The following is a 15,401-nucleotide window of genomic DNA, read 5'->3' on the forward strand; positions in this document are numbered from 1 at the left end:
CCTATGGGCTAAAAACTAACCTTTAAGCGAAGATCCTCCATAGGGGCGGCCATTTTCGGTGCCTCTAAATTATTATTATTATTATTATTATTATTATTATTATTATTATTATTATTATTATTATTATTATTATTATTATTGTTGTTGTTGTTGTTGTTGTTGTTGTTGTTGTTGTTGTTGTTGTGTTTGTTTGTTTATTTATTTATTTATTTATTTTATTTATATCCCGCCTATCTGGTCGGATCAGGACCACTCTAGGCAGCTAACAACATAAATAGTACAATAAAATTGATATATAAAACAATTATTAAATAGTAAAACATTACACAAAGTGGGAGGAACAATAAGAGAGGAAAAAAGGGCGTCAGGGATTATCTGAGGCCTGCCGAAACAGCCATGTTTTTAATTGATTCTTAAAGATACCAGCGAGGGGGCCACGCGAATCTCAGGAGGTAAGTTGTTCCAGAGGCGAGGAGCCACCGCCGAGAAGGCCCGATTTCTTGTCTTTTCCTTCTGGGCCTCCCTCGGCGTTAGGCTCCTCAGCCTCACCTCCTGGCTCGCACAAGTGACACGGGTAGATCTTGGTGGGAGTAGGCGTTCCGCCAAGTATCGAGGCCCTAAACCGTTTAGGGCTTTGTACATAAGCATCATCACTTTGAAGTCGATGCGGAATCGGATGGGCAGCCAGTGCAGTGCGGCCAGAGTGGGTGAGATATGTTGGAATTTTTTTCACTCCACTAAGTAATCTGGCCGCCGCGTTCTGCACCACCTGTAGTTTCCGCAGCAGCCTCAAAGGTAGCCCCATGTAGAGGGCATTACAGTAGTCTAATCTTGAGATTACGAGCGCATACACCAAGGTAGTGAGCGCCCCAACATCAAGGTAAGACCGCAGCTGGGCTATCCGCCTGAGGTGAAAAAAAGGCAGTACGGACCACCGATGCCACCTGGAATTCCATAGTAAGCCCCGGGTCCAGATGGATCCCCAAGCTGCGGACCCCATCCCTGGCGGGCAGTCACCCCCCCAAAAGAGAGGTAGCTTCCCAAATCCCCAACTGTGGGGGCGCCCACCCTCAGTACCTCCGTCTTGTCCGGGTTCAGCCTTAGCCCGTTCTCCTGCATCCATTGCAGTACAGTCTCCAGGCAGCGCTGAAGGGACAGAACAGCATCTCCTGAAGTTGGTGAAAAGGAGTTGTAGAGCTGAGTGTCATCAGCATACTGATGACACAAGGCCCCACACCCCCTGATGACCCCACCCAGCGGCCTCATGTAGATGTTGAACAGCATTGGGGAGATAATCGACCCCTGTGGGACCCCACAATTGAGACTCCATGGGGTCGAGACACTCTCCCCAAGCTGCACTCTCTGGGGACGGTCCTCCAAGAAGGAACAGAGCCAGGCCAATGCCAGGCCACCTATTCCCAACTCAGAGAGCCTCCCAAGGAGGATACCATGGTCAATGGTATCAAAGGCCGCTGAGATATCGAGGAGGACCAGCAGAGACACTTTGCCCCTGTCAGCCTCCCTCAACAGGTCATCACACCGGGCAACCAATGCCGTTTCTGTACCATGGCGCGGCCTGAAGCCCGACTGAAATGGATCCAGGGCTTCTGTTTCATCCAAGAGCGCCTGAATCTGGTCAGCTACCACCCTCTCAAACACCTTGGTTAAGAAAGAAACATTGGCGACGGGCCTATAGTTGCCAATTTCATCAGCCGCCAAACTAGGTTTCTTCCTAATGGGCCTAATGTGTGTGTCCTTGAGGGCAGATGGAAATCTGCCCTCAAGGAAAAATCCATTAATTATTACAGTGGCCCATTCCGTTGTTGAAGGCCTGGCTGCTTTGATTAGCCAGGCCGGGCAAGGGTCCAAGGAGGAGGTGGTGGCACGACAGCGGTCAAGCGCCCTGGCCACAGAGTCAGGTGTGACAGGCTGAAAGGAGTCAAAAGTCACCGGGCAAGACGGAGTGCTGGACATCTCTGCTCGACTCACTGTATTCAAAAAAGGAGAAAGATCCCAGTGGATGGCCTCCACTTTCGATTTTAAAAATGCTGCAAATGGGTCCGGTGAGAAACTAGGGGGAGGCCCATCACTCAGACCAATTCCGGATAGGTCGCGTACTATATGGAATCGTTCCACCTGCTGATTGGACTCTTCGCTTATCCGGCTAGCGAAGTATGCTCGACTAGCAGCCTTTACCTTAGCCATGTAAAGGTTAGTAGCAACCTTGACAGCTATCCAATTATAATCCGTTGGGTCCTTTCTCCATTTGCACTCTAGCCGTCTCCTGACCCGCTTCAATGCCCGGAGATCCTGGTTAAACCAGGGCACCGGGCGGTCTCTGCAATGGAGAGGGCGTTTAGGAGCTATCATGTCTACAGCCCTAGCTGCGGCAGCAAACCAGCCGTCAACCATAGCCTCGACAGGAGCGCCAGCCAGGTCAGCCGTAACACGTCTCATGGCATCCTGGAATCCAACTGGATCCAGTAGCCTTCGAGGGCGGACCATGACAATAGGTCCCTGCTCCCTGCGACGGGGGAGAGCCATTTTGAGGGTGCATTTTATTAGGTGGTGGTCCGACCATGACAAAGGTACCGACTCAAGGTCAGTCACCATCGGACCACTCTCGCTCCTGTTGGTGGAAAAAAACAGATCCAAGTGTGTGGCCACCCACGTGGGTGGGGCCGTTGACATGTTGGGACATGTTCAAGAAGGCCATGGTCTCCAAGAACTCAAGAGCTGGCCCAGAGGGCTCTGCCCCCGCATGCACGTTGAAATCCCCCAAAACCAATAGCCTTGGGGAATCCAACAGTGCCGCGGAGACAAAGTCCACCAGCTCCGGTAGGGAAATGGCTGGGTCGTGGAAAGCACGGTAACCCAGCAAGATCCCAATACCATCCCTGGCCCCAATCGACACGTAGAGAGCCTCAAGACACGGCTTTACCACCGAAGAGCGCCTAGCAACCTCCAAGCTGGATTTATAGACAATGGCTACTCACCCCCCGACCCTCCAGTCTACCCTGGTGTTGGACAGCGTAACCGGGCGGACAGATGAGTGCTGGGGGGGACCCCCCTCTCCGCCAATCCATGTTTCGGTTATGCATGCCAGGTCTGCATCCTGCTCCAGGATAAGGTCTTGAATTACCTGGGCCTTATTGGATACAGACCTGGCATTCAACAACAGCAAGCGTAGAGTGGAGGGGCGACTGGTCTGGCTACCTCGATACTGGGGGTTGGTCACTGTCTCAGAACAATGAACAGCTTTTAAGCATCTGTCCATCGTTCTTCTAACACGAGCAGGGACGGTGCTTAAAAGCGAGGAAACACAGTGGGCGGCCATTTTGTTTTCCCGGCGGCAATTTTGAAACCGCCGATCAGCTGTTAAAAAAGGGTCGCTTTGCCATGATCACTTCCCCGCGATCATCACAAAGTGAAAAAACCCCATAGGGACCATCGCAAAGCGATCGCTTTTGTGATCACAAAACTCCGTCGCTAAGCGATTTCGTCGCTCAACGGAGCGATCGCTAAACGAGGCACCACTGTAGTTTTATGTTGGTGGCCCTATTAGCTGTTGAAGTATTCTGTTGCTCAAATAAAGAGCCTGTCCCAGCAACTACTCTCAGTGTCATCATGAAAGGGGGTGTGGTGGCTGCTCGCAGAACCCCAGACATATTTTCAGAACCTCTTGTAAAGATTTTTTGCCCTGTTGCCAGGAAAGATGCAGGCTGTCATACATACCTCAAGTTTTGCATCCAAATCGGCATCTGAGGCAACTACATGTTCATCTTCTTTCTTTCCTGTGACTTTGATAAGAGTTTGCTTTGTTTTCCAGTACTTCTGCTGCATTTTATTGACCACAGACTTCTCTTGGCCTTGGGCATATCGATCATAAAATTCCCTTGAATAACTGTTAAGACGAAATTCAAGTGATGTGAGATAAAGAGATATAAGATGTAGTCTGAATCAAGCAAGACATCAGATAAATTATATTTGATTTAATATCTATATCCATAAATACACTTTATGAATTTAAGTGAGTTTTGTTGTTGTTTTAATACTGACTTCTGTTCTACCAACTATAGCTCCTGTTACTGCAACAAATTTTCAGGCTCAGCCATGTTTATGGTTTTAAACCAACTGTTCAGAAGCAAATGCAATAATAACTTGAATACATGTCAGTTGGAGAATAACGGCACCATAACTGTTGCAATTAAGACAAGAGATTCACAGACACAAATATACAGAAATGTACTCACTATTTGTGGCTGTCCATGTTTTGTTATATTCTTCAAAAGCTACAAATAAAGAAAAAGAAACCACAGTTAAGATGGTACAGTACTTAAAATGAAGTAGGGTTAGAAATTAAACTAAACAAAATGATTACACTGAAGACACAAAGTTCTTATTACTCCAGGTTCTCGTCCAACAAAGTAACTCAGCACTGATGTAATTTATCTTCTACCAAATGCAGAAAATGCATGGGCCAGAACCCTGTTAGTGATTTACCTATGCATAATATAAAATATGTATTTTAGGGCTGTGTTTCAACATATACACTCTGATATAGATTGGAACAATAGGGTTATGTTTACATGAAGGGAAGGTCTAAGTAAGGTCTAAGAAATCAGCAGTCTAAGGCCTAACTGCAGAAACACCAGAGATGCTTATCACAGGAACAAAAAACCATACACCTGAGCATTTTTACATAGTGCAAGCTCTTTGTTACATAATGCTACTGTAAACACATCCGTCCCTGGGAGAGGGAGTTATTCCTGGGTCCATCTTTATCACTGGAGACCAAGATGGCCTAAGCAGTTCAAAATGCTTTTCATTAGCTGAAGCTTGAGAATGCACTCTTTGTGAGCATGGCCTGTCTGGTGCAGAATGTTTCTGCTGGCTGTGAGCTGGGCAACCTACTAAAAGCACTTACCAGCTCCAACTGTAAGAATTGCTCTGGCTGCATATTTACTACTTTGCTAGGTTGAGAGTTCAGTTCTTAGAGATGTAGCCCTAAAGAAATTTGGACTTAGTTTCCCTTAAAGACCATTTGGTCTTTCAGATTACCTGGAGAGGCTTTTCTGATAATACCCTACACTCCCCAAAATGTGGTCCACAGCTTTTTTTAGCAGTGTATTTAGGGTGATGACACCCACCACATGGAATAATAATAATGGTTGTTGTAGGGATTTTTTTAAACATGATGAAGACACAAATGATGTATTTTTTATATTGATTTTATATATCAGCAAAAATCCTATCGCTTAGCATAGTAAATTGCACTACAGTATGCCCACTGAATCCATGGGGATTTAGAGAGTATACTCCTCCATAAGTTCCATAGATTCAAATGGGCCTACTTTCAGAATGAAATGAGAGTAGGCTCATTTGATTCAATGGAACTTATAGAGGAGCTGACTCATCAAAACCACATTGATTCAATGAGCCTATTCTAGTGCAATTTACTACACTAAGCAAACGGATTTTGGCCACTATATGGTACCGTACATTACTAAAACCGTTAGATGTTAGCCACTTAGAAATATTCAAATATAAACAATTAAATAAATATTGTTGAATTGTTAGCCACTCCAGGCTCTCATGAGGAAGGGCAAGACACAAATTAAATATATAATTAAATACAATTATGGAATGAAATGTTATAGAAAGGATGTTTTTGGTCCTCTCCTCCAATTGCAGCTGCCTGTATGTCCCGAAAAAACCCTTCGGAGACTCAGATCCCTGCTGCATATTATTAGATGAGGCACAGAAGTGAAAAGAATAATGATAATGATAATGATAATGATAATGATAATGATAATGATAATGATAATGATAATAATAATAATAATAATAATAATAATAATAATAATAATAATAATAATAATAATAATAATAATAATAATAATTTATTTATTTATTTACTTTAATTTACTTTAATTTATTTAATTTAATTTAATTTATACCTCGCCTATCTGGTTGGTGAGGACCACTCTAGGCAGCTAACAACAATAAAACAATACAATAACAGTGTAAATAGACAATTCTAAATGATAAAAGCACTACAATCACCTTCAATAAGTTAGTGGTCTACACTTTCTTTTCTTGAAAGCCCATACTCAATCCTGCATTATTTACTAGAGACCACTGACAGGCTATACAAAGGAGGGATACAGTACTTATCACATTTCCAAAAGGCTAAAGTCAAGGTGACATACGCAAACAAGGTCATCCTTCATTATCACATTAGGCCCTGGGGAACGAAGTCTTCTTGGCAGGGATAGATTAATAGCTCTTGAGCTCACATAAACACTGTGACACTAATATACTGGCCTGTTATATACATTTCACATATTTAAGGATTTTAATATTGAGAGCAATACTATGTAGACAAACATTTCATGTGTGGATACTTTACAAGCTTCTCACCACATAAGAATAAAGCTGGACAATTATATATCCTAGTAATTGCTCTTAAAATTGCTGAATATGGAAGTCTTTCCCTGATTTGGTAGTCTTGTATACTTTAAAATTGCTGTGTTGTTTTTAATAGGGGACAGTCTTTCATCATGTGATTTCCATCATCTACACTGCGGAGCATTTTAGACCTAGAAGGACTATGATAAACATTTTTAGCATGTAAATTATACATTAAGGTGACAAATTATTCAAACATTCATGGACGTGAATCTACTATAACATTTATACAGATGTGTGGGGATGCTAGTTTACAACATTTATCTGGTTCAACTAATGCCTCTCTATAGGGAATGACCACTATTTCCATTTTACACTGGTTGCACCATATAAACCAGCTGTCCCCAACATTTTTAGCTCCACGGACCGGCTGGGGAAGACGGGGCACCCGCTATGCTCATGTGCATGCGTGACGGAGAGCGTGCTCGCTCGTGCGCAAAGGAGTGCGGGCTGCTTGTACGGACACATCTGCTTGTGCGCATGTGCAAAGGGCCGTGCAGCACTCGGGGGCACTCATGCACATACGCGAAGGGGTGGGGGAGCGCTCATGTGGGCACAGGCGCAAATGGGTTGTGCGGGGGGAGTGTGTGTGGGGTTGGGGGTGAGGTCCGTCTCCACAGCCCGGTCTAGCTCAGGCCACAGACCGGCACTGGGCCACGGGTTGGGGACCTCTGATATGATTTTTCGCAAAGGAAACAAACTGGCGTGCTCAGCATCATATAGTGCATCAGTGATGAAAAACAGTTAACCCAAATCTCCTTCACAGTTATAAAAGTAGCTACACTTGACACATATAGTTCTGGTTGCTCCATCTTAAAATGGAACACAAAAAAGTATTGGAAAGGAACAAGCAAAGGATCAGAGTGTTTGGAGAGAGGTTCCTATCAGGAGAAGTTACATTCTTGGGGATCTTTTCAGTTTTCAAAAAAAGGTGCTAAGGATGGATATGACAGATGCTTATAAAATCATGCAAAGTGTAGAAACAGGAAATTAAGAAAAGTCCACTTCAACACTAGTATCTGATGGTCTTCTGGAAACAGATCAGCAGCAGATTCAGAATTGACAACTGAAAGTACTTCATGCAATATGCAATTCATTTATGGATTTTACTGCTACAAATAAAGTCAAATACAGTAAAGCTATAGCTAAACTGGTTCTAAAAGGGGATTGATTTATCAGTCTGCAAGTGATTATTTGTCACAAAGGTTAAACAGAACCTCCAGGTTCAACAGCAGCATACTGAATACCAGTAGCTGGGAAAAATACTGTACTACAGTATTGCCTTCATGTCCTGCTTATGGGCTTTCTAGAACCACTAAGTTCACCACTATGGAAAAAGGCTGCTGGATTCGGTGGTGCTGATTCAACAGGGTTCTTACATTCATTTTGATCTCAGGTCCCATTTCCCACCCTCATAAATCGTATGTGGCTTAGAATATGAAGCAGGACTGGGAGAAAACCAGATACGAGTAGAAGATGACACGAACCAAATATGAATGAACATATCACATAGTCCATTTTTTTCTTATTACAAGCCATCAAGCTGCCGCCAACATATGGCAACCCTATGGATGAGCAATATCAAAGATGTCCTGTCCTCAACAGCCCTACTCAGCCTGTGAATCCCTTTAGGGAGTCAACATATCTCATATTTAGTCTTCCTCCTTTCCTGCTACTCTCAACCTTTCCCAGCATTATTGCCTTTTTCAGAGAATCTTGCCTTCCCATAATGTTCTCAATGTAGGATAGCCTCAGTTTCATCATTTTTACATCCAAAGATAGTTCAGGCTTGATTTGATCTAGGACCCACTTGGTCATCTTTCTGACAATTTAAGGTATTTGAAAAGCTGTCTTCCAGCACCCTATTTCAAACAAATTATTTTCCTGTCAGCTTTCTTTGCTATCCAGCTTTCATATCTGTACATAGTGATTGGAAATACAAGTGTGTGAATGATCTTGGTTTCAATCTCCATGATGACCTTTTCTAATTTCTTCATTACTGCCCTTCTGAGTCTCAGTCTTCTGACTACTTGTCTACAGTCTCCATTTGGACTGTGATTGAGCCAAGGTATACAAAATCTTTAACAATTTGTTTCTTCATTGTCAGTGTTAAAGTTGTTTAGTTCTTCTGTAGTCATATTTTTGTCCTTTTAGTTTTCAACTGTACTTCTGCTTTGGCACTTGCTTCTTTCACTACTCCTTTCTGCCAGTAAGAAGTTATATTACTCACGTATCTTCCTCCTATTTTCACTCCTTCTTCATCTGAATCTAGTCAGGCTTTCCACATGATATGTTCTGCATATAGACTGAACAGGTAATTTCTTCTGAAACTCTTTGGTGTGTTTCAACAGCTGACAGATATGTGCAATATGATCTTGAGTGTCTCTTCCTTTTCAGAATCAAACCTGAACATCAGGCATTTCTTGTTCTACATAAGCCTTTGTTGCAAAACCTTGAACATCACCTTTCTTTCATGAGAAATTAGAGCAATGGTCCTATAGTTACTACACTCCCTGGCATCTCCTTTCTTGGGAAATGCAATGTATACTGAACATTTCAAGTCTGTGGGCTATTGATTTATTTTCCATATATGTTGGCAAATTCTTGTTAGAATTCTGACAGATTCAGTCTCTGCAGCTTGAAATAGTTGTATCACTATTCTGTCTACCCATGGTAATTTATTTCTCCTCACTGCATTCACAACAGCTTTCACAGCAGCCTTTACTTCACTTTCCAGAACTGCAGGTTCTTTATCATAGGATTCCTCTTCAAAGAAGGTACTGTATCATCCTTTTATCTCTTCTGTATAGTTCTTCAGTGTACTGCTTCCACCTTCTCTTTATTTTATCCTGATTAAATAGTGTGCTTCCCTGTTGGTCTTTCAGCAGTCCTAGTCTAGGCATAAATATCCCTTTGATGTTTTTGGATCTCTTGTTTTCCTTTCAAACTCCCCCTCTATTTCTTTGCACTGGCCACTAAAATAATTCTCTTTGTCTCTAAGAGACAGTTGCTAAAAAGCTGCATTCAGGATTCAGACCCCATTTCAGTCCCCTTTTACTTTTCCTTCTTGACTGTCCTTTACAATTTTAAGTGTTTCTTTCATTTAGGATTTTCTTTTCTTTCATTACAGGAATTGCATTTTTGTCTTCTTCTCTATTGATATCTCCAGTTTCGATCCATAGTTCTTCTGGTTCACAGTCAATTGAATTTACTAATGCAAATCTACTCTTTATGTGGACTTTAACGTCATCAGAAATATTGTTTAAATTATATTTTGATACAAGGATTTTTTAGTGATCTTTTTCAGCTTTACTCTAATGTTGGATATTAGCAGTTTGTGATCAATACCATAATCTACCTCCAGTCTTGTTTTGGCAGAAAGAATACAGCTTCTCCCTGCCCTACTTACAATTATGTAATCTATTTGATTTCTGCACTGACCATCTGGTGATATTCATATGTCTGTTTGGTTGCTAGAAGCATATACAGTGGTGCCTCGCTTAGCGATCGCTCCACTGAGCGATGAAATCGCTTAGTGATGGGGTTTTGGCCATCGCCAAAGTGATCGCTTAGTGATGGCCCCTATGGGGAAAAATCGCTTTGTGATGATCGCGGGGAAGCGATCATGGCAAAGTGACCCTTTTTGCACAGCTGATCGGCGGTTCCAAAATGGCCGCCTGCTGTTTTGCCTCGCTTTAGAGGCACTGAAAATGGCCGCCCCTACGGAGGATCTTCACATAAGGTCAGTTTTTAAGCCCATAGGAACGCCTTAAACATGTTTTAATGCGTTTCTATGGGCTTTTTAAAATCACTTAGCGATTAAATCGCTTAGCAACGTTTTTCCTGGAACGGATTAACGTTGCTAAGCGAGGCACCACTGTATTTGCAATAAACATATTGCTGGCTTCATAGAAACTCTATGAGTCAGTCTTCGGCTTCATTTCTGTTCCCTAGACCAAATTTTACAACAACAATTTATTCTATTTTGCTTCCCACTTCTGTGTTCCAGTTACCTATGATTATAAGCACAACTTATTTCAGTGGTGTAATCCATTTCCTCTCAGATGCTTGCATGAAAGCTTTTAATCTGAACTTCAACATCTGCTGTTGAAGCATAGACATGAATGGTGGTTTTGTTGATAGGTTTTCCAGAGAGTCTGATTGATATTATTTGGTCAGACCCTGCAATATAGCCCCTAACTGCCTCCGTATCAGTGCCACTCCATTTCTTCTGGGTTGTCATTTCCAGAGTAGAACATGTTGTACTTGTCTAAATGAAAATATCCTGCATTCTATTTCTTGTTTTACAGTTTCTAGTTTACCTTGATTCATACTTCTCATGCTCGATTTTCCAACTGTATGTGTTGTGCAGCATCAGACTTTCCTGTCACTTCTGTGCATGTCGGCAACTAAATGTCCTTTCAGTTTTAAATGAATTGCATCATTAGCAACAGCGCTATCTGTACTTTTCCTTAGCTCTTTCCAGCAGCTGATAATTGTTTGTTTGTTTATATTTATTTATTTATTTATTTATTTTATTGGACAGCATCTTAAAAAGGAGAGGTATCACCTTGCTGACAAAAGTCAGCATAGTCAAATCTATGGTTTTTCCACTAGTGTTGTATGAAAGTGAGAGCTGGACCATAAAGAAGGCTAACTGCCGAAGAATTGATGCTTTTGAATTGTGGTGCTGGAGGAAACTCTTGAGAGTCCCCTTTACTAAGGAGAACAAACCTATCAATTCTGAAGGAAACCAACCCTGAGTGCTTACTGGAATGGCAGATCCTAAAGCTGAGGCTCCAATACTTTGGCCATTCATGAGAAGAAAAGACTCCCTGGAAAAGACCCTGATGTTGGGACAATGTGAAGGCAAGAGGAGAAGGGGACGACAGAGGATAAGATGGCTGGACAGTGTCATCGAAGCTACCAACATGAATTTGACCCAACTCTGGGAGGCAGTGGAAGACAGGAGGACCTGGCATGCTGTGGTCCATGGGGTCATGAAGAGTCAGACACAACTTAACGGCTAAACAACAACTCTGCAACTCTAAGTTATCATGGGAGAGGCCCTACTTGGCAGCAGTGATGATAGCTCCCCACCAAACCAACAACTCAAAGGAGCTTTTCCAGGTACCGCAAGCAGTATTATACCCTAATAGTTGTACAACCTAAAAGCAAACTATCTTCAGCTCATTGTTACTGTTTAGTTTGATCCTTTCCTGCCAAACGTCTGATCTGAATGTCATAGTTCATACAAACTAGAAGGAAACAACCACAGTCCTCCAGATGGTGCTGATCTGTAGCTCCCGTCAGTATTACCATGGGGCATGCTAGCTACGGCTGACGGGAGATGCAGTTCACCTGTATCTGAAGACAGAGAGTTACAGTACTTGTTTCTGATATAAACTGTGTCCTAGTCAGAAATGACTGCCTGGATCAGTGTGGTTGAGTTTTCCTCAAGATCATCAACAGAAACACTTCCAAAATCTTGGGATATTCCAAAATTATCAAATCCAGATTCAAATTCAACATTTCTAGATAACTTCTAACATGTCATCATTTTACACCATTACATTTATAACCGACCAAGAAGCACACATTAGTAGTCAGTGGTTCAGACGAATATCAAAGACTGGAAAGAGAAGTTTTAGTAAAGTTCCTTTCACTTCTGTGCATGTCAGCCACTAAATGTCCTGACTTGTTAACCTAGCATCCCTTCTAGCAGAACAACTTTCTATGTAAAAGCCTTATGCATTTCAGAATAAGCTTTAAGCCAAAATGTGCAAACATTTCTCACCAGAGAAAACTGCAAACTGGACAGTTCACGGCTGTTACGCCTAATAGGAAACAAACAAACCAACCCCAACCCCACCAGTCTTGGGTTGATGTGGGTTTTTAGGTTCACCTTGAGCCGGTAGATAAAGCTATTGTCCTAAATTTTGAGCTTTCTCTGCCTGCATCAGCAACCCTTTCTACAATCAGGCCTTACTTGCAAAGCTTGAATTAAGTCCACATGCAATTAACGCTGCAGTTTATACACTGGCTTGGCTTTTAGAGCCTGAAATGGTCAGGTAGCTTCGGTGGCCTTGGAAAGAGCAACGGCAGCAGGAAGTTAATGATTAAGGAAGCCGACCAGAAAATTACCAAATGGAGAAGGAAGGCGCCCGCGAGAGAGACAGAAATTGCACCTGCTATCTGGCGCTATTAACACGATAAGCAGGGAGAAGAGCGGAGGAAAGGAGCAAGCCAAGGGAAGAGATGCCATTTTGGGATGAGGAAACGACTGCTTACCCAGAGGGGTGAAAAATCGTGGCCGGGGGCTCCTCCCGCCCTCAAAGGGGGGAACCCTCCCCTTTCCTAACGCGGCGACACCCCTTGGCCAACCTCCTCCTGCACCTGCTGCTAACGGGCAGCTCCCGCAATCCGCTTTTTTTCACCTCTTCCCCTCCTGAGGGAGCAGGGGAAGCACGCCGTCCCCTTTTTACCCCTCACCGCAGCTGCTGGCTGGCTGGCTTGTTCCTGCTGAGGTGGCTCCTGCCCAGCCTTCGCGACCCCGCCTTGTGGTGGTGCAAAAGCAGAAGCCGGAGCCGCCGCCGCCGCCTCCGCCTCAGGAAGAACCTGCTTTTCCAGCCTGCAGGGCCTGGGCCAAAGCGTCCAGCTCGCTTCCGCTGGCCCGCACCTACCTTGTCAGCAGCTCGGAGGGGAAGAAGCAGGGCGGCGGCGGCGGCGTCCCCCCCCCTTCCTCCTCCTCCTCCTCCTCCTTCGCTGCTTCCCAGGGACGGGTGTTGCTCTGCGCGCCCCGCTTGGGAGGCGGCACCTTCGGGCCGCCCTTCCCTTCCCCAATTAATTACCTCAGGCGGCCCTCCCGGCTCTCCACCGCGATAGCTTCCAGGTATCCCAGCGCCGCCAGCGTCACAAGGCCCCCGTCGGGGAGGAGAACGGCCTCGAGCGGGGCGGGGCGTCGGCCACCTCCATTCCCCCCCCGCCTCTCTCTCTCGTTTTCCCTCCTTTTTTGTTTTGCCTCTCCCGTGGCTTCCCGGGGAGCCTCCCCGCTCCGGCCTGCCTGACAAGGAGCGCAGCCTCCCCCTCAGCTTGGTGCCGCCTGGCGCGGCTTGGCTTCCTGCTATTGTTCTGCCTCGGTCCCCGATCGCCCTTCGCCAGAGATGATACTGCGTCTTGGAGCCGCTCCCGCTTTCTCCCCCCCCACTCCTTCCTCTCCCTCGCTGTGTTGCCACAGTCTTTCCACATCTACGAAGGAAGGGCCAAAAAGAGCGAAGGCTTTCCTGCACCAACCGATCTCCCTCAGACCCATAAACATCCCCCTTCCTGGGCTCCTGGACTTTTGACAGCTGAATGACAGTCAAAAATAAAACCAGTGAAGCGTTTCGCATCTAGGGCTCTGAATTCACCTGTTGAGCACTGGCTGTAGGGCATAGGTTAAAGGCACAGGAGCCCCGCCAGAAAAAAAAGGTGGCAATCCTATTTGCAAATACTGTATTCCTTTGCACACATACTGTAGCAGCTGTTTTCCGGTGCTTTCGTTCTAGGGCTTATAAATCCAGGTATTATTTTACCATATCTGAAGTACTTCACAGGGTTGTTTGGATAAAGCAGGAAGAGGGAGAGGTATTTCTCATTGGAAGTAAATCAGGATACTGTATAGATTTGCACTTTTTACACTATTTTAGATATAGTCTGAATGTGTGCCAACACTGGTTCTCTGTACCTTTTCTTTGTCTTTGTAGTTCTCATGCTGTGTATCCATTTCTGTAGTATTCCTGTACTGTAATTTTATTTTGCTTAAGCTCCCAGAGTGGCAATTAACTTTTTAAATGGCTCTCAGGTGGCCTCTGCATTTTTTGCACCCCAAAATGCCTGTAGCCATTTCCCATTTCATTTTTGGGGCCATTTTGGTTGAGGGTCCAAGGAACAGAAAATAGCCCTCTGGAGCTGCCGAAGATGCCCACATCTGCTCTACCCCATCTTTGTATAGATGCTGAGTTCTGCTGTCCCTTCAGCATCAATTTAATCTTCCATTAGTGATATGTTATCTACTTGTTCCTACTTGAACAGGTGCATAAGAAAGGAATGCTGGCTTTCATTTGAATAACAAGCATTTAACATATGGAGTGAACATTTTGTAGGTATTTATGAACATCTAAGTCACACGTCAGGACTGTTCTTTTCACCACAGGGAAGTGCATAAGAGGAAAATGACTGGCACAGGAATAGGTCTGTGTGGGTTTTCACTTGTTTGTGAATTTAGTACACCAATGAAACGAAAATGTTTCCAGGTATTTTAATTGCACCTGGACATAACAGACTCATGTGCACTGGTTTAGAAAAAAAGCATGGTGTGAACTGTAGGATATTTTCTGACTTCCGATGATAATTCCCATGTATTCGCGAAGGCTTTCATGGCTGGGATCTAATGGTTTTTGTAGGTTTTTCGGGCTCTTTGGCCATGTTCTGAAGGTTCTTCCTAACGTTTCGCCAGTCGCTGTGGCTGGCATCTTCAGAGGACAGCACTCTGTGCTCTGGTGTAGCTTGCTTGGGAGTGGAGTATTTATGGCTGTGAGATAGGCTTCTGTCCTATTCACGGGGTGGGTGATTGGTGTGTCTTGTGACACACTAGCAAAACACGCCCAAGAGCCCGAAAAACTCACAACAACCACGATAATTCCCATGTTTGTGGAATGTAAACATGTCTTATACTGTATATGTAGGAGTGTATGTGCTTGCAGAATCAACCATTGTCCAAAAACACATGCCAAAATAAAAGTAAAATAAAGTGAGAAAAATAAAACAAAATAAGGTATTTTCAGATGCCAGTGAGCTCCAGTGTCTTGTCAGTGAAAAATAAATTAAATTTCCCCTGAAAGGAGAGAGCTTGCTAACAACCAGAGTATGTCATTTCTGCTTTATCACAT

At 44.0% G+C, this 15,401-nt stretch overlaps 1 protein-coding gene across 6 annotated transcripts in view; it reads right to left on the reverse strand.

The window, feature by feature from the left end:
- Positions 1–13,458, reverse strand: part of ICA1 (islet cell autoantigen 1) — a 73,336-nt gene extending 59,878 nt beyond the window's left edge. For 2 of the 6 annotated variants that reach the window (XM_073003235.2, XM_073003230.2), the window contains exons 1-3: positions 13,323–13,458; positions 4,254–4,292; positions 3,736–3,904 (exon numbers count right to left, since the gene is read on the reverse strand). In XM_073003235.2, coding sequence (XP_072859336.2) covers positions 3,736–3,904; positions 4,254–4,270 — 186 coding nt within the window. In that variant the 5' untranslated portion in view covers positions 4,271–4,292; positions 13,323–13,458. The other 4 variants (XM_073003231.2, XM_073003232.2, XM_073003234.2 and 1 more) reach the window with 4 other exon arrangements.
- Between the last annotated feature and the right edge of the window lie 1,943 nt (positions 13,459–15,401).

Source organism: Pogona vitticeps, chromosome 6 (genome assembly GCF_051106095.1).
Source record: "Pogona vitticeps strain Pit_001003342236 chromosome 6, PviZW2.1, whole genome shotgun sequence".
Lineage (NCBI taxonomy): Eukaryota > Metazoa > Chordata > Lepidosauria > Squamata > Agamidae > Pogona > Pogona vitticeps.